The sequence below is a fragment of the Vidua macroura genome, chromosome 2 (assembly GCF_024509145.1).
Source record: "Vidua macroura isolate BioBank_ID:100142 chromosome 2, ASM2450914v1, whole genome shotgun sequence".
NCBI classification, from domain to species: domain Eukaryota; kingdom Metazoa; phylum Chordata; class Aves; order Passeriformes; family Viduidae; genus Vidua; species Vidua macroura.
Window position 1 is genome coordinate 15,959,744 of NC_071572.1, and position 19,013 is coordinate 15,978,756.

At 37.6% G+C, this 19,013-nt stretch overlaps 1 protein-coding gene across 6 annotated transcripts in view; it reads left to right on the forward strand.

Annotated features, from left to right (window-relative positions):
- Positions 1-18,808, forward strand: part of SCML2 (Scm polycomb group protein like 2) — a 70,946-nt gene extending 52,138 nt beyond the window's left edge. For 4 of the 6 annotated variants that reach the window (XM_053970882.1, XM_053970885.1, XM_053970883.1 and 1 more), the window contains 7 exons: positions 185-320; positions 2,167-2,370; positions 6,792-6,974; positions 7,998-8,111; positions 13,940-14,221; positions 14,862-15,025; positions 16,467-18,808. In XM_053970882.1, the coding sequence (XP_053826857.1) occupies positions 185-320; positions 2,167-2,370; positions 6,792-6,974; positions 7,998-8,111; positions 13,940-14,221; positions 14,862-15,025; positions 16,467-16,592 (1,209 nt within the window). In that variant the 3' untranslated portion in view covers positions 16,593-18,808. Of the gene's footprint in view, positions 1-184; positions 321-2,166; positions 2,371-6,791; positions 6,975-7,997; positions 8,112-11,389; positions 11,586-13,939; positions 14,222-14,861; positions 15,026-16,466 lie in introns of those variants that run through there. The other 2 variants (XM_053970884.1, XM_053970886.1) reach the window with 2 other exon arrangements.
- The last annotated feature ends 205 nt before the right edge of the window (positions 18,809-19,013 follow it).

Genomic DNA, 19,013 nt, shown 5'->3' on the forward strand with positions numbered 1-19,013 from the left:
TAAAGTAGCTGTAACTGCAAACTGACAGTTTCTGACTTTCTTTCCTGAACTTTTCCTTCTCTGCTGTGTGCGGTACTTTTCTAATAAGGAGCCACACACATTCATTAAGATGGTAACTGATAGCAGGAAGGTTGTGCAGACTCCTTAAACATTTTGACTCTGTTTTTTTTTTCTCTCTTAACAGAAAAAAATCTTTCCAGAACAGCTGACTCCTACATCTCTTTCCCCTCAGTCATCTCCTGAGGGGGAAAATGGCACTGCACAGATACTTAAAGATGGAATCAGTTTGTCTGGTGCAACTGCAGCAGTTATATCCACAGGTAAAAAACAAGTGTGTGAAATGGCTTCCATGTCAAGCAGTTTCGTTTTCATGAAGAATGTGCTGCCAACTTACTACTGTAAATCATTATCTAGGTGCCTTATTTTTGAAAGATATTTATAGGAGCCAGAGTTACTTTTTAGAACTGGTATTTTGATGTCCACATTATAGCAATAAGTGCTGGGGCACAGGGACTTCTGATGGATCTGCTGGACCTGGCAGTTTGTTCCTGTGTGAAGAAGGAAACTGTACAGTTCTTTCATGTCTGTCCTACTCCTTAATATGTGAAATGGGAATAGATGTAGCTAAAAGCTCATATGATATTCTGATCCCATGCAAGCTGTACTGTAATGTTACAAAATGGAGATTTTATCTCTATATAGCCTTACATGAAAAGAAACAACTCTCTTAAAACCCAGTAATGGCAATCAGAGGAAATACATTCTTCTTTTCTCATATTTGCTTATTTTTTTGCCTCTAAATATAATGAAATGTGTCTTGAAAAGGATTGGCAGAAAAGAAATAAGCTAGTAAATGAACTAATCCATTGAGGAACTGGTAACCCTCTAGTGAAAGAATTCATATATTGTCAGCTGAAATCTCAGAACTTCCTAAAAACTCCATAAATTATGATAATTTTGCTTGGGGTGCTTTTTTACATTCAAAATCTGTTTTTACAATAGAAGTTGTCAGGCTCTTCTCACACCCAGTTTCAGTCATGGATGAGGGGAAAACAAGTACCTTTTTCCTAGGAAAATCAACCTTTTGCAAGGCAGTTGTTGCTGAGCCCAGACAGAAGATACTATCCTATTATTGTTGATTTGTAGCTTTGATTATTTGTACAAATAGGTTTCCTTCAATTTGCAGAAATCAGAGAGTAAACAGATATGCACAAAGACGTGACCTCATTAAAATACATACTTTATTTTTAAATGCTCAGGGTTTTTATCTAAAATCAAACTACAGTTCAGAAAATATGTCAGTCCTTTGTGTAATAGAACATTTAGATTGCTCAATCACCACAGAGGCACATTTTTTCATTAAGCTGTAATAGTGTCTTGGGTGCATTCATGGTCATGTGGCAGCCAGAATGAACAAGGAAAAAAAATCATTTACATATTTCCCATGTTCTTGTACCTTGGCAGTTGTTTTGGAAGACAGTTTCACATTGTCTTTTAAAAAAACATTTACAAAAGTCCTATATGATTGTTTTGTGCTACACTTTAAACCACCTTACAGTGTTTGTAAAGAAGTGTTTATTGAGCAGACAAGCCACATTGCAGTGTGGAAATCCTGTGAGTGGTTCAGGTCTTCTGAAGCTACAGGCCTTTGGTAGCCACTCTGTGTGATGTATATGTTAGTGCCATATGGGTGCTTCAGAATGAGCATCAGTGGCAGGTATATAACATAGGGTTCTCTATGTTGCAGCTTCTCAAATAGGAAAAAAATTCAGCAGTAACTTGGTGATGCCTGCTTTGTAGAATTGTGACTTGGTAGTTTGGAGTACCTGCCAGTAATTTGTACTTTACTGAACTAGTGAGTGCATGAGCAGAGATTAGTCAAAACACAAGCACAGATCATGTTAGCTTTGTTACATTAGTGAGGTAGAAGAGGGCTTCAGAAAGCAGGAAAAAAAGCGAGTTTAGGATTCAGTCAGGAGAAGAAAGGTGCCTTTCCTTGGTAGAAGAGCACTTTCTGCATATTCTGAAAGTATGGGTGCATGCTCAGCTTCTTGAGTTGACCAGTATAACTTTTCTGCAGGATTAAAACTAAAATGACAATTTGCAGTTCTAACTTGGAAACATGTCTTGGTTCCTTGACAGTAAATATGGCTTGTACTTTTTCAGTGTGTGTTTATGTGAACAAACATGGAAATTCTGGGCCTCACCTGGATAAGAAGAAGGTTCAGCAGCTTCCAGACCATTTTGGACCAGGTCCTGTAAATGTGGTACTTCAGCAGGCTGTACAGGCTTGTGTGGATTGTGCCTATCAAGCCAAAAGAGTCTTTGGATTTCTGAAATCTGGCCATCATGGAGGGGAACTGATAACTGGTATGTGAAGATGCTCTGGTTTTTTTTGTTTCTTTACTCGTTGAACCTGAGGTAGGGCAGAAGAACTGAAGTAGCTGCAATCAATTTATATCACTTTGTAGCTTTTGTAAGCACAGGTGTGAACCTTGATGGTTTGGGATTTATCTTACTCAGATTTCAGCATGATTTGAACAATTCTTTAAATTTAAATTAAAATATTTTTAAGCATTATTTTTAAGCAATAGCAGTGTTTAAATTACAAATGCACAATACAGTTAGTTTCTTACACTAAGTAGAGCTTGTGTACCTCATTTAGCAGCTGTAGCCAAACATTAGTCAAGTAAACTCACTACAAGTTAAATAATCAGCTTTGTTAATTCAAGTCATTCGCATAATCTTATCCATGCACAGCGTTTGTGTTCTTAAAGTATTAACCAAGTGGGTGACAAGTGTCAAACTAATCTGTTTAGCTTCCAGGCAAGTGATTCCACATGTTAAAGTTGCTTCTGCTTTCCTTGCCCCATTCCCCAGAACTGCAGCAGTATCTTAAGTCACTCTTCATCCACCTAAGTCACCTATTATGGAATAGGTTTATTTCTATTACATATTGATGGCAGGTCTGTAGATAAATTATCTCTATGTCTCAATCTGAATAGCTGTTGCTTGACATTTTTCCCTTCTAGGCTAGGAAATATTCTATGTATAACAGCACATCAATTCATAATTCCATCAGTGGTGGTAAAAGACCTGGCATTACTTTAATCTCTTTACAGTAACACCAGATGTGAAAGATGATCAGTGGAATAGAGGTTCAGTTAAATACTCATAAAGATGTTGCTGTCTTAACTGTATTTAAAGAGCAGCACCCCAGTCTGTGTATGGCAGAACTACAGTGAGCCTTGCTTAGGCATCCCCCTGAGTTTGTGCACAAAATGGATGCTGCTTCTCTGCTGTGTAGTAGAGGTTTAATGGCATCATATATATGTGGTTTTGAAACTGGTACCGCTTTATTTTTTCAATATATATGAATGTTTGTTATATTATTAATACCTTGCTATACCTATTTCAGACAAGTCAATTTTCTAGAGCAAAATGCCCTGAGATATTCTTTGCCAGTATTCTGCTTGTGATTGTTTATCATCAAGAGCTAAATCACAGGCCAGTGGCATCTCTGGGCTATGACTGACTAGTTGAAAATAATAATTTCAAACAGGAGAGAGAAATTTCAGTTTCCTTACATTGTGGCTGGTTTGCATTCAAAAATTCTGTACAAAAAGGATTTAATGGTGTGCACCTGGCTTCACCCCACGGTCTGTGTTCTGGATTTGAGGAACCTGACGATGTGGACTGCTCTGGAAGTAAGAGTCCTGGTCTGGCTGATAGTAAGCCACAAGGCCCCAGTGGGTTTCTAGTGTTCTTGAGCTCTTGCTTCTCCTTGGCTTGTCAAACAGGTAGCTGAGAAGTGGATGAGCAAACATTCCCTGTCATTTTATCAAAAATTTGTGTGTGATAAGTTTTGTGAAGCATAAAATATGACTTAGATTAATGTAGCACATTACATTTAGCTGTGCACATGAATAGTAAGGAAGAAGAGGGAAGCAACAGTAGAATAAAATACAGGAAATACAGTTGTAGCCCTTTTGTTTTTAAGGGTGGTTTTGGAGGGTGGCTTGTTGTTCACGTTTTGATAGGGGTTTTTATTTTAGACTGTCAAGAAAAAAAAAAAGTCGTGGCAGAGAATAAGCAAAGAAATCTAAGTCTTTTGTGAACTGATGCTTTTAAACAAAGTATTATACCTGCCACAGAAGGAAACGGTGTGCTGATGAGGACATGGATAAAATAATCTTGCTAGAATACATGGAATAATTAGTAGGTTCTGCTTCAGCTACCAAAGAAACTAATTGTTTTGAATAACATTAAATTTAGGATTTTTCAATCTTTTCTTTCTTGAACAAAAGCACAAACTATTTTATTTTTGCTTAATGCATAAGCTTTCAATTCAGGCAAATAAAACAGAAAGGAAATTAAAGGCTTGATTAGCAAGCCCACTAATGGTGGTAGTGTCAGCCCCTTCTTTTTCTTTGTAGCACAGAGACTATGGTGTTTGGTGGGATGAAACAGATCGAGGCTCAGATAAATTTTGTCAAGCAGCGAATTAAAATCAGATTCTAGGATGAGTTTCATTACTATCAGAAAAAAAAATTTCTCTGATTGTTTTGTTCTCAGTCTTTTTCCCAGCTTGAACCTGGTATGTAAAACATACTTAAAGAATGGAAGGTGAAGAATGAGTATGACTTTTCATCCTGAGGGCTGAGGTTGCACATGCGAGCTCCAGTCCCTATTTATGTATCATTAAAATTGAGGTTATTGCACCTCAGAGGTACTCCTTTTTATTTTTTCCCTTAGAATTTATCTGGGAAGTAAGATGCTTATGTTTTTCCCAAGCAGAGCAGACAGTTGAGCCTATGGATCTGGATCCCACACCCTTGGTTGCTGTTTGTTGTATGATTGCCCTCATGTGTTAAGAGTCTGGGGGAGCTGTGTTTGCACTGAACCTTTATTTGTGGATTTTTCTCATGGAATGTTTTGCTGGGGCAGTCCCAACACCTCAGCTGTTTCTTGCTTTATCCTCTTGACAGCTTCTGGGTAACATTGTTCTTTTCAATGTGTTTTTTCAAAATGAGAAATTAAGGGGTATAGAATAAGTCATTTCCCCAAAGGCTGTATAGGAAGAGCCATAAGGCTATTATAGAGCATTTTAAATTTCTTCTGTAGCTGACTACTACCTTGCAGTAAATTTGTCAGGAGGTCAGTCTATGGTAGGTCTCACAGCCCATTTGCTCGTCAGAACTGGTTGAGTTCCAAGCAAAAATTTGCCTTTGGAGACTCCTTCCCCAAACTGGATGTAGAGGACCTTGTGTCAGAGCTATATGTGGGATTGTTAATCATTAGCATTTCATTTGGACATTGGAGCCTGGAAAAAACATAATAGGCCATGGAAACACTTCAGTCTTGTAGTACTGACTCGTAAACTTCAAGCACCTGAACTGGTCAGTCTGTCATGAAAGCAGGTGGGAGAGGCAGCACATTGTTGATGTTGGCTGGTTAACTCACATTAACTCTAATCAGAAGCTTCCTTACATCAACAGTGTAAGTAATTGACACTTCAGATTTCCAAAAGAAGCCTAAAATATGCTAGACTTAGGCATTTTCTTTGGTTTTGTGTATATTATCTGTCTCTTTTGTAACACAATATGGAAATATTCCTGAATTCAGATCTGTGAGTAAAGGCTTTCTTGTCATTTCTGGCTTCTTTTTTTTTTTTTTTTTTTTTTTTGAGCATCTGCTACCAACAAAATGTGATCCTTTAAAGCTCTGCTTATCATTTGGAAACTTATGTTAACAACAGAAAGCTGCATGACAGGCTGAAAACCAAAAAGACAAATTGATGGATAAACCTAGTGTTTATGCCACTTCTTTTCAGCCCTAAGCTTAAGTTGCAAGTTTGTTCCTGCTTTGTTCTAAAGTCTTCCTAATCACAAGTGACTAAAAATTTCAGCTGATGTAATGGTAATTATTTATCCATGTATCTGTAGCACTGAGTCTTTTCCAAACCTTACTAATTTTCACAGAAGAGAAAAATATCCTCAGCTGCCATACTGTTTGAGGGCAACGAAAAGACATAGGCACATGTCCAGGCTCTTTGTAATCACTCAGTTTAAAAGACAACAGATCCATCTGTGGCTGCTGTGGTATCTCTGCCACCTAACTCCTGTTGAAATAAATGGGTGCTTGACCACTGTAGTGTTGACAGCAGGACAGATTTCTCTAGGGATAAAATAGCAAATGGCAAAATAATTTCTGAGTCAGAATTTCAATGGTAATGGATGCCAGCACCTTACCACAAGTATTCTCCATTCAGTTAGAAACTGAGAAAAAAATACTAAAATTGTTAGTTTAATTTCTTTAGGGTTTTTTTTTTTTTTTAATAAGTGTTTGGGCTTTTTTGTTGATTTTTTTTTTTTTTTTGAGGATTTTGGGGTATTTTTTTAGCAAGTATTGTAAAGGGTCTTTATTGTGCTATCTCCTGCAAATAGGTGGTGGAGAGCTTGCTGCTTTAAAAGCAATGGAAATTCCACATAAAGTTTCAGTGGTGAGGGAGTAGTTGTAAGTTTTGTTATACTGGTGTGAATCCAAAATTATTTTATTAAAACAAGTTCCCATAGAGCAAATTTAAACTGACTTGGATCCCATGGAAGGTGAAATCAATCCTTTGGATATAAATTTTTTAAACTATCAGAATTTTACTGCTTACTGTTTACTCCTCTCATGTCTTACATGGTTTAAATCAAGTCTGGATGTCTTCTCCTTGAAGTTAATGATGGTGTTTTACTATACTTCATGATGCTTGGGGGTGTTTGACATAATCTTCTTATTCACAGCTTCCTTTGATGGGGAAAAGCATGCCATCAATCTTCCTTCTGTAAATAGTGCATCGTTTGTCCTACGCTTCTTGGAGAAGCTCTGCCACAGCCTGCAGTGTGATAATCTCTTCAGTAGCCAGCCTTTCAGTCCTTACATGGGATGTGCACATAGTCCTATGGAGTACGATAGGAATAAGCCAGGTACTGTTAATCACTTGTTATTTTCAAGTGCTGATATTTCTGAGAAATGTGGGCACTTCATGAAAGGCAACTTTTTACTCTTTCTGTGACATGAATTACTTGAAGTTAATACACTTCAGTTCTTAGTGAATTGGTTCCAGTGTGGAAGTGCTTTGACAGTAATGGATAGGTCATACCACATGTGCAGAAATAATTTTGTTCAGCAAACTTCTTGTAGGCTAGCCAGAAAACATATGTGCTTTACCACTGTGATACTGCTAAAAAGACAAGATCAAAACTTCACATTTCATTTGTTAAATTTATGTTCGGCTCACAACCTAAATTTACCAAAAGATGCTTGCTGTCTATGAGAAGGCACTACCCCTGAAAGGGAGTTCAACACAAGTATAAAGTCTTTTCTTTCTCTTTTTACCTCACTTAGGGGTGGCTCAAAAATTTTTACATTCTACTATGTACAGTCCACTCATCTAGTAGAAAAACTTGTGAAATTAGCTGCTTGTGAAATTTTGTGTGAGTCCAATACCTTTGCTGTACCAGGAATGTACAGTGAAGGGGAGATGCAATTACTTTCCCAAGATCTCCCAACAGATTGTTTGTAGGACTTGGTATTACAAGTCCCAGGAGAAGCCAGCTGAGATAGCTTTGTTGTCAAGACAATTTCACAAGACATTGTGAAAATTTCACAATTTCACATTGGCAATGAAGCTTCCTCAGAGCTCTGATAGCTGAGTCTGTGTTCTGGGTGCTGGTGCAGAGAACTTTTTTCCTCTTTCCAATGCAGAAATTATGTTTATAATTCTATCTATTGTATGAAAGTTCTTAGTTTTAACTGTTCAGGAAGGTAGACAGGGTCAAGGTTATTCAGCTTTGAAATTTTGTATTGAAGTGACTGAGTCTGTGTGACACAAGAAATGGAACTCTAACCTGGTGAATGGCTGATGTCCGTCTTTCCTTCTGTCTCTGGACTTAGCCCATGAGCAGCTTTATGTTAGAATAACAGGTAGTGACTTTTCCTCTTCACAGCCAAAGAAGAAATACCTGAAAACAGGAGTGCTAAACGATACCCTCAGGACTCTCCACCGTACACTGCTCCTCTTTCCCCTAAGCTTCCCAGAAACGATGCTCATCCATCTGAAGGTAATTGCATTATGTCAGAATTATATATGAGGATTATTTATGGTTTCAGTATTTCCAGTCAAAAAGGACCAAGTACAGCATATGTATCTGGTTTGTCTCTAGCCTTTGACAGGTCAGGGTGGAAGTATGTTAATTATTGATCACTGGCACAGATTTTGCACTTAAGGAAGATCTACTGCAAGTTCCAGCAGTGCTTCTCCTAAACCTGCAGCATTTTCTGTGAAGGGGCTCAGGCACACAGGTGACAGATGAAGCTTCCTGCTCCACATAGGGCAACTGAGCAGAAAACCAATTGCCTTGAAATGGGTTAGGAGTTAAATTGGAAGAAACTCTTAACTCTAGGCTGGGTTCATTAAGTTAGTAAGGGTGCAGCTTGATGATACAATTCAGCTGAGTTTATGGCTAGCTGCCAGTGGAAGTTGTGCTGCTCCTGCTTTCCTTGCCTCCTTGTCCCTGCAGTGAGTCATAGTCCATCCCCTGCTCGCTTTCCCTGGCTGGGTAGTGAGCTGAAGCAGGGAGCAAAAGCACAGAAAAAATTCTGGTGAAGAGTCTTGTTTTACTTCTCTGGAGTGACTCTCTGTGGACTCAGATGAGCACAGGGTAGGCTTGAGTGGAAGGCAGCCATGGCCAGGGGAGTGGTGTGGCCCCCCTGTGACAGCTCTCTCTTAGGTTGGTGTAGTTCACAGATAAAATAACACTTTTTCCTGTGCTGCAGCTCAGCTGCAGTAACTGAGCACATGTCTAGTCTTAGTCTGCCTCAGATGTGAAGTAAAGCATCCAGGTTTAAATGTCAGTGAGAGAGACACAGCAAAATGGTTGAGTATTTGCTACTTAACTGGTTAAGACATGGTAAGTTGATGATACTGACTTATCCCATCTGATACATACTTTCTCTTGCAGCAAGATACTTGCACATCATTTCCAAGGGCTTTTTTGAAGAATAATGGGGATTAGTAATTTTTTCCTCCTTTTTTTCTTTTTTTTTGTATCTGTTACCATGAGTGGGGGCAGGATATCTCTTCTGTGCAAAAGCCATAAGACTGCAGTTAAAGCAGAAAAGGATGTAAAATTAAAATGTTCCAAATGGTAGCTTATTTAAAATAATACATCTTATAATTTGTTGTATATATAACATATTCACATCTTTATATTTCCTGTAGCTGTTATTATACACAGTTCTGCATTGATTATTGACTTCTGTGTCTTCATAAAAGAAGTTCTGGTTTAATTCCAGAGATACATTATATATTTAAGTTATATTTCTGGTACTAACATAATAAGTGTGGAGCACTTAATAACGCTCAAACTAAGTTATTTCATTTGGAGCAAAACAAATGTTTAAGTAGATCTGCAGTATCTTGGAAGAAATCTTACTCAAGTAAACATGAATGCGCATACTGCTTTTTATTCCTTGTTTGCTAGTGGATCTTCTACAGATGGAGTCAGGGTAATTTAAAATACTTTAAAATACTTTTTAAGATCACTAGTTCATTGTAAAATGCAGTTACTTGAATGAAAAGTAATTAAAGTAAGTGTTTTTCCATAGTTTCAGAGGTTTGAATTTGTATTCTGTGTCTTTTAACAGGCAAAGTGTTCTCTAGCATTGTGTGTTTCCCATTAGGACAATGTCCTCTGCTGAAAATCTGGAGGCAATTTTGTAGCGGTCAGTCATGGGTTGGTTAACAAGAAAGATCTGCCCCTAAAAAGTTCTGGTTCCATTGAGACACAGTTGTCTTAAAATAGTTATTTTGAAATATCATTTGAAGGCAAAATGGAGTAATTGTGGGAAAGTCTTTCAAACAGCTCATTTTCCTTCTGATCTGCTCAGGGATATGCTTTGCAGGGTTTGCTGCCTTTCTTGCTCACTAACAGTTTCTTCTTAAAGTTACGAAAGATAAAGAAGGAGGGAGTGGGGAATAATTCCGACTCCCTTTCCCTGAAAACAGAGTGTTCCTACTACTGTGTCCAATTACATCATTTTGTTATGTATGAGACAGAACAACTGGCTTCTAATTCCCAGAAGAGCCTCAAGAAAACAAAACATCCAGTTCCTGCTAAGGCTTCAGTGCCTAAACAGTCTGCTGTCATCCCTATATTTGAAACTTAAGACCTCTTACTGGCCTTTCATTAATCTACCCAGAGGTCAGGCATTCTGCAGTGGAATGTCCAACGTCCCATCTCCTTCCATACCTCTGTTATTCACAGCTGCTCAAAATGCAGAGGTAGGCAAACTCTGTCACTCCATGGATTGCAATGCTCCATTTCCTAGATGCCAATTTTGCTGCATTTTGATTGTAGAGAAGCTGGATGGATGGATTGAAAAGTGGATTGGATACTATAGCTACTGAACAGAAAGCCTTACACAAAAAATGATGGGAAATACATGCTAGCTTTTCCACCTTGTGTATTTGAGTTTAGAATTTACAGTAAGATAAATTAAAATGCTGATATCTTGGACGAAAAAATCAGAGTTTCCCAAACCTAGTATTTGCTTCGGGATATATTACATCAGAGAGAAACCTGGGATATAACTGGAATGAATACAATTAAGTTCTTTTGCAATACAGTCAGTTTTTAACTTTTTTTTTCCACAGAAATCTTGACAAAGATAATTTAAGCCAATTATTAAAAAAACCAGAAAAACAACCTTTATTTGGATTCCTGCTAATTTACCATAAAAACTTAAAAAATGTTTTTTTTTATTATGTTACATGGAGTTGGCTGGTACATGCTTTAATACTCCAGTTGAAACTCTCTGTTGGGGAGTGTTGCCTCCATTGTTTCATCCTACCTTTCAAGACTTCTTAAATCTGAATGTACAGGTTCAGTCAGTTAAACCTTATGCTCCTTCATACAGCTTTGCTGTAATAATTTAAGGTATCACCTCTGCCTCTCAGACTTGAACTGAGATGTGGTTTCATTCTCTACAGTTCTAATTTTCCCTTGGTTGGGTACTTTTTAATTTTATAGTGTGCATCACTGACTTCATCTCTTAAAGTCTCTCTGAAATTCTGTGGAATGATAACCTTTTGTTTTTAATCTTGGTGAGTTGCTCTAAGTATTTCTGAGAAATCTAAATGCTTTTATTTTCTTGTTTGTTTTCTTCAAAAACCTCAGTAGCTTCCTCTTCGCTTTTGTGATTCAGGTCTGACAAACTAGAACATTTTGCAGCGATTCTTTTGAAAGTTATTTTTATGAAGGAGAAGGACTTGTATCAATAAAAGCTTCTTTATTCCATGACTATCAAATTTAGTAAAAGATGTTACATCACCTTGCAGATAAGGAGTCCAGGAAGGCTAGACATAAAGATACAGGAGCAGGCTGTCCTCACATGCTGAAAGACAAGCTTGCATGGAAGAAGACTGTCCTGGCTGAACAGAAAGGTTTGACTGGAACTCAGGAAAAAAAAAGGACTTTGGAAGAAGGGGCAGGAAAATCAGAAGGACTACAAGGATGCTGTTAGATTATTTGGGGCGAAAATTAGAAAGGTTAAAGCCCAAACAGAACTTAATCTGGCTACTGCCATAAAAGACATGAAAATTTTTGTCTCATTTTTCTCAGCAGTCAGGGGAGGGCTAAGGAGAATCTCAAGCCTTTATTGGATGTGGGGGGAAACAAAGTGATGAAGTTTGAGGAAGGCTGTTTGAAGTACTTTATGCCTCCTCTTCGTCTGTCTTTTGTACTCAGATCAGTTGTTTCCATGTACCTAGCATCCTGAACTGGAAGATAGGGATGGAAGCAGATTGAAGCCCCCCACAATCCAAGGGAAAATGGTCACTACTTAAGATGTGCACAAGTCTCTAGGATCATATAAAATCTGCCCAGGAGGGAGCTGGTGGAAGTGCTCACTCCCTTTCAACTTCGTGTGTTCTACAGTTATGTGAAAGGTGGTTATTGGGAGGTGGGAGTTCATATCTTCTCCCAACTAACGCTTCTCCTAAGCGATAGAGGAAGAGGAAATGGCCTCAAGTTGCACATGGAGGAGTTCAAGTTGTGTATTAGGAAAAGTTTCTTCACTAAAGGCTTGTCAAGCATTGAAACAGGCTGCCCAGGGTTGAGTCAGCATCCCTGGGAATATTTAAAAGACACGTAGGTGTGGCTCGGTGGTGAACACAGTGGTACTGGGTTAACAATGGTCATCGTGGCTTCTTCCAGCCGAAACGATTCTGTGGTTCCATTCTGTGAGTCTGTGGTCTTGCCTTACCGAATTCACTCAGTAGGGAGCTGGCTCTCTGAGAGCCTTTAATTCCCTTTCATGGTTATGCTGTTAGAAGGTCAAAATACACATAACAGTTCTTCACTGTACTACACTTCAAACAGGATTCAGAAAGAGAACCTGAGACCTCATGAAGCAAGTTCAAAGCATGCTTGAGAAGGTCACTGGGTTTTTAAGGAAAATACTCTTCCTTTGGTTTTAATTGGGCATTTGCCTAATAAATTCTTGAAAGTTTTCATATAAAAAGGTAGTAAAAAGCTTGTTTCAGGAACTTGTTTTGCAGAACATACCAGTTCTTATTCCAAAGAATATGCTGCCTCACTAGCATATGTTTTATAACTTCAGTAGAGTTATTTTCAAGATGGTAGTGTGGGGCTTACACTTCTGTGAACCTGTTAGCTATATTTTTCCAGCTCTTAACTCTCTTGCCAAAGCAGCATTTGTTTCATACAGATTTGTACATCGTGCTTCCAACTTCTTTCTCGTGCCTGATGCAAATGGAGGAGAATATCTATGATTGCTAGAGAATGGAGTGATGCTCCTGTTGATTTGGGTTTTTTTCCTCACATGGCATGCTTCTCTCTAACAGACCTGAATTGAGCTGAATAGGAGTGGAATTTTCAGTAATGAAGCAAACCTGGCTCCTGTCTCATGGCTCAGGGAAAGGGACATGCTGAGCTCCACTCGTGGCTTAGAATAAGTATTCACAGACTTTAAAAGTTCACAAGTCTTCTCAGTGGATGTTGTTTTTCTTTTGTAAAGAAAATTTTGTAAATTTGCTGAAAAGACGTAAGAACTAGAATATTGTTACACTCCCCCTGCCTGAAACTTCACTTTTTTGTTTTACTCTGTGGGCTCAGTAATTTACCTATATCTTCAGCTTTCCAGAGTCTGCAGTTAGAGACCTTGAAAGCCTGCCCTGTGCAAAGAACTGTGTGTAGATAAAGCAGGGTGGTCAAGACACGTTACATTAGTGTGCCATACCAGGCACTCACAGCCTTCTGTGGCTTTGCCTGTAACCTCTTCCCTTTTTAATAATGGCACCTCTGTCTGAACCTGTTGGGGTCCTTAGATAATAATTGTCCAGTTGTTTTCTTTATGAAGTTACTCCCTCTGCTGTTTAGAACTTACTAAACAATTGTTAATTAACATGAGGGGTTTTTTTTTGTATTAAAAATGTCTTGCAAAATAAATTCTATGTAATATTAATAGTTGGCTTTTTAATGATATGTTTAAAAAGCAATGAAAATTCTTGACTAAAATTATTTGATGTATCAATATTTGCAGCAGACAATTTTATTTTTAAAAAAATTCCTCTGTCATTTCTCTGCTTATAGCTTTCAGTAAGTACAACTGAAATGATTAATGGAAGAATGTCTCAAACTTGACATATTAAATCTTTTGCTACAAAAATAATGTTTGAAAATACAGTAAGAGCCCAATGATTAGTTGAGGAAAAGCGACAAACATTCAGTCTCAGTGATTGTCTCACAAGAGATTTGTTAACAGGATTACAATCTGTCAGTCCCTTCAAGAGAACATAGCAAGGCCTTAAGTAACAAAGGTGTAATGTCCATCCCTTTGAACATATTGATGCTTGCTTTTTGTGTAGCAGAAACATTGCCTATAGAGGAAAACAGCACTTCCAAAGATCACCGATTTTCTGAGAATTCTATGGATTCTGCACTTAATTCTGTAAATCCGTCAAACCCAACCTGTCGAAACTCCACGGAGTACCGCACTTCAGGAAATGCTGCATATTACAGAAATTCCCATCAGCCAGCAACTGCTACCTCAAATTCAGCCCCAGTCCTGCGCAGGCTGTCCCTGAGCTCGGCTGGCTGCAGTGGTTACTATGAAGTCAGTAGGAATCGGATACAGAGGCGGATTGAAGGTATGCTGTCACACAAAACCTTCCAGAATATGTAACTGCTTCAATTAACATGCAGAGTTATGAATAAAGAAGTTCTTTGCCATTGGAGAGCTTGCATATGGAGTGAAATGTGCTGTTGCCAAGCATGTCAGGCTTGCTAATGTAACTGCAAATACAGAACTCAAGCCTGTTAGTACTAATAGTGTAGTGCAAGCAGAGAGGTCTTTGCTGCTGCAGCTCACTTCCTGAGCATCTTATCAAATACTGCCATGTTGCTGAAATACAGGGATAGGGTTTCCTACTGTCACTCCCTCTGTCTGCACAGCTTCACTTGCCTTTGCCTCGTTCCCAGTTAAAAGCATCTTGGGACCCAGGAGCCAAGTACAAGTAAAACTAATCCCTCTAGGTATGTCACAGTGCTAATGTTTGTGCTGCTGTAAGTATTTGCATTTATAGAAGTCATTTAAAGACAAAAGGAACAGTTCAGTATTATTAGAAGGAAAATAAAGCATCTTTTCATTTTAATATATTCCAAACAATGCATAATAAATGCCATAAGGTAATATTAAAGTGTCTTATGTGAAATGAAATGTGTTATTCCTGTACAGACTAGTAATACTTCTTCCTTTCACAATATTTCACAATATTTTTGTATTAAAAGCTGCAAGTTCCACAACTGGACCGGATTTGAATTCACTAAAAAGGGAACCCTCAAGAATATTGAATAAGGATCCTTCCACTTGGTCAATAGAGGAAGTAGTGCGTTTTGTGAAAGAAGCTGATCCACAGGCACTGGCTCCACATGCAGAACTCTTCAGGAGACATGTATGATGCTTGTCCATTCTGTTGTAATAGATTGTTTATGTCTATCAGTCTGTTTGCAGCTGGAGGTAGACTCTCCTGATACATTAGAAAGAGGTGGAAAATTACTTTTCTCCCTGAAACTCCTCCTGCAGTATATTTTTTCTTTCTTTCAGTCTTGCTAGACTAACATAAATAGCCACCTCTTCCCAGTGTATGTGGAATAATGCCAACCTGGAAGAGCCCAAGTTCTAATGGCCAACATCTGTGGTACCCCTGTCCTCCCTGGTGCCTCTAGAGACAATGGCATTCTCATGTACAGTGTGGAACATTCCGTCTCCCTGTTTGGAGACTTAATCTTTTAGAGCAGAGATGATGTTATCCATTGTTAGCTAGGCACTTGGTCATTGATACTAAAGTTCAGAGAACTCAATTAATCTGTTTGAGAAAACAATGTCTCGGGTTTTATAGGTCTGACTAGATGTTATCTTTAGAGACAGAAACTGTATCAGTTTGTGGTAGGTTTCCCCTATTTCTTCTTGCTGTACCTTTCTATGGTAGGTTGCTCAGTAAAGAGCTGCTTTCTTATTTTATTGCATATAATGCCCTCCAAAAGAAAAATTGGCTTTCTCTTTAGTAGTATTTCACCCATGTTCTGCTCCAGCTCCTCCTAACAGTTTAATCTCTGAGTAAGCTGAATTGGAAAGAAAAATCAAAATAACTTCCAATGGAGATTCCTGTCTTATATTTTTTTCTTAGTTGTATAACAACAGTAAATGTCACTTGTTCTGTCAGGTTTATGTTTTAAAAAAGTAAGACAGAGTGTTTCTCTTTATGGTGCTTTATGGAACTAATTGCCTGTCTGTGGTATGTAATGATACTAAGAGCTTAGGACTGTCATATTTCAGCACATTCTCAGTCAGATAGTTGAAATCTGACTAAGTTGTCCTTGATCTTGGTCCTGACAATCTCTTTGGTTCAGCATGGAAATAGATCTGTCTAATTTCCCATATTTAGATGGTCTCTAACCCCTTCCTCCACATGACCATTTGCACATGCATGCCAAAATCCTCCCACAGCTGTTTTCGAGGTTCAGTGCAAGGCCTTGGTGCTTGGATCATTTAATCTCTAACTGCACAGAACTTCCTTTGCAGATTATTTTTATTTTTTCCCTTGACCCATTCACTTTTTTTCCTGGTTGGAAACGCTGATTCTGAGGGCTGTTAGGTCAGTTTCTTTTATTTACTATCATTTTCTTTCTTTAACATCTCAAACACTTAATCACACATTAAAAAATATTAAAACAAATTAAATTTCAGTGGTCATCTATAAATTCAAACTTACTGTTTTATATATAGTAGATATATTTTTTACTACAGTATAAACAACTATAACGTACTTTCCCATTTTACCATGCAGCTTGTTCAAGTAGTTGTCTATTGTGTTTATTCTCTTCCTTCTGCAGGAAATTGATGGGAAGGCGCTACTCTTACTGAGGAGTGATATGATAATGAAATATATGGGACTGAAGCTGGGGCCTGCCCTAAAGTTGTGCTACCACATTGAACGACTTAAACAAGGAAAGTTCTAGCCAGCGGCGATACCACAAACGTGTGTCCGGATCACACCAAGCTCTCAGGTTCACAGCCATCGCCTTGATTTGAAATGCTTTTGCTGATATAAACCTTTATTTTTGAAAGTGGCCTCAAATTGTAAAAGAGACATTCAGGATAAAGGTGGGGAGGGATTTGTATTACATTTTAGTATTTTTACAAACTGTTTCACAGAAAGTTGACAGGGAAGGACAATGGATTATACTGGATGTGGGCAGCTCTGGTAACACTGCTCTCCGAATCCTGAAATGTGTGTTCTGTGTTACAGGCTTCAGCCAACGTGTTCATATCCAGAACCAAAACAGCTGAATCCCAAAGGGAAATAATAAATTAAACCAGCATCAGGTGTTAATAATTTTTACAGGGGTGGCTGTAAACTTTTATATTGCAAGAAAATCTTAAAATAGAAGATTTCATCTCTGTAGTGAATATTCTGGTCTTTCAGAAGAGAGGAAGGGTAATGGAAGAGAGGGCTTAATACAAATATAAGCTTTTATAAAGTGTGATTATCAGTCCTTTGGGAAGTTATGAGGACAAATGTATCATATTGTCAGTTTAGGCAGGCAGTAAATATTTCTGTTTCATGGAAGGTCATATTGGCTGTATAAACAGCCATTTCTGAGACAGACTGATTTCACTGGAACAATGTATCCACATATTAAACATTCCATCTTTTTGCTAAGTTTGGCATGGATGTGTTCATGCTTTTTATATGTACATGTGTATGTGTCAGGGAAATACATACTATATAAAAATATACATACACACTGTACATATATTTTCAGTTTTTTAATGTGTACTTTGCACTGTGCCAGAGAGAACTGTACAATTTCTTGTTGTTTTTTTACTAGTAAATTTAGTTGTGTATTACTTTCATTAGCACCTGTTTAATTTGTTCTTGGAGTCAAAAAGTGACAAACAATCAAAAGGTGTTTTTATTCATACAGGCAAGGTCCCTGTACTATGCAATACTCCTGGTTATTCATCCCTTAACTCTGAGCCATATATTCTGATATATATTTGGAAAGACACATTTGGTTCCAATGTTTTGGGTTTATATTTCCTGTGAGGAAGTGCTACTATGTAACTGATAAACCTTTTTTTGGGTAAAATTGGTGCTGTTTGTATAAGCTGCAAGAAGGAGAGGTGATAATAAACAGTTTGTTGTCACTGCCAATTGTAAAATACATCAGGGACAAGAAAATATACTTTCTGTTTAGGAAACTGAATGTACTGTATGTAATAGTCAAGTGATAAAAACTGTTCATTAGGGAAGGTGTAGTCCTAAAATGGTAGGATTTATTATATTTCTTAATGCCCTTTTATATGAAAGCATATAGTATAAATGTATTTTTTACAAATTCCTTTTTTGAAAATGACTTTCTTCACTCATAGACTGATACTCAACAGATTTCAGCAGAGGTACTGCTAGAAAACAGTAAATTTTGTGATTCACAAGTCCAAGTATTTTGTTATTTTAAATGACTGCAATGCAATTTTGATTCAGAAAGTCATTTGGGCCCTGAGAATTGTTTTTGTTATTACATCATTAGACATTTGACACTAAAGTTTATCTGTATCGATTTGTTTTGCATATCTTTCGTGGTGCATGTATGCTTAGATGATCCAATACAGGTATGCTTTTTATAGTAAGAAAACGTCAGAGCATTGATTGAAGAAACAGAATATTTTCTCTTGGTGTTAGAAAAATACTGGCTTAACTTTCATATGGTTACACCAAAAATTACATATTAATGAAATCATCATGCCCTGTGTGTTCAGTATATTGTTTATACATATATATAATTGTATACTACTTCTTCTATGCTTTATTATGCTGAATTTGGGTTCTTCAGCATAAAAAGATCCCATACAATTTAAGTGGAAGTAACTGACTGAAAACAGCTTTCATTTTTTACATTGCCCTTGGCATAAGAAAAACAAAGATGTTTGAATTTTCTGTTTGATCTTTTCTACATGGCACTATTATGGGTATAAATATTTGTTCAAGGCTTTCTGTGTACCCATGTGCACAAAGATAACTGTGATGTTGCTGTACCAGAATTTCTCTGTGTGCTGTTGTGTGAGATTCAAGCATTCAGAGTCTTACAGCAGAATATATTTTTTATTCTTTATTTTCAGTGGGATGTTCTTATCTAGCAAGAAAAATAAAATAGTTTGTTCATTGTTGTAACTGTCCGTTCTCTTTGATGCTGTGTGGATGTGTGAGTGCTCTCTGCATAGGCAAGGGTGGCTGTCTGATCTGGCATTTGGCAGTTCTTGACAGTTCATGGAGACATCTGATATAAAGAGGTTTTAATGAAAAGGGTAAGATCATTCCAGCCTTGTTCATCTGAAGCAATTAATGTTTGAATTTGGGTTGTTCTATGCTTTCACAG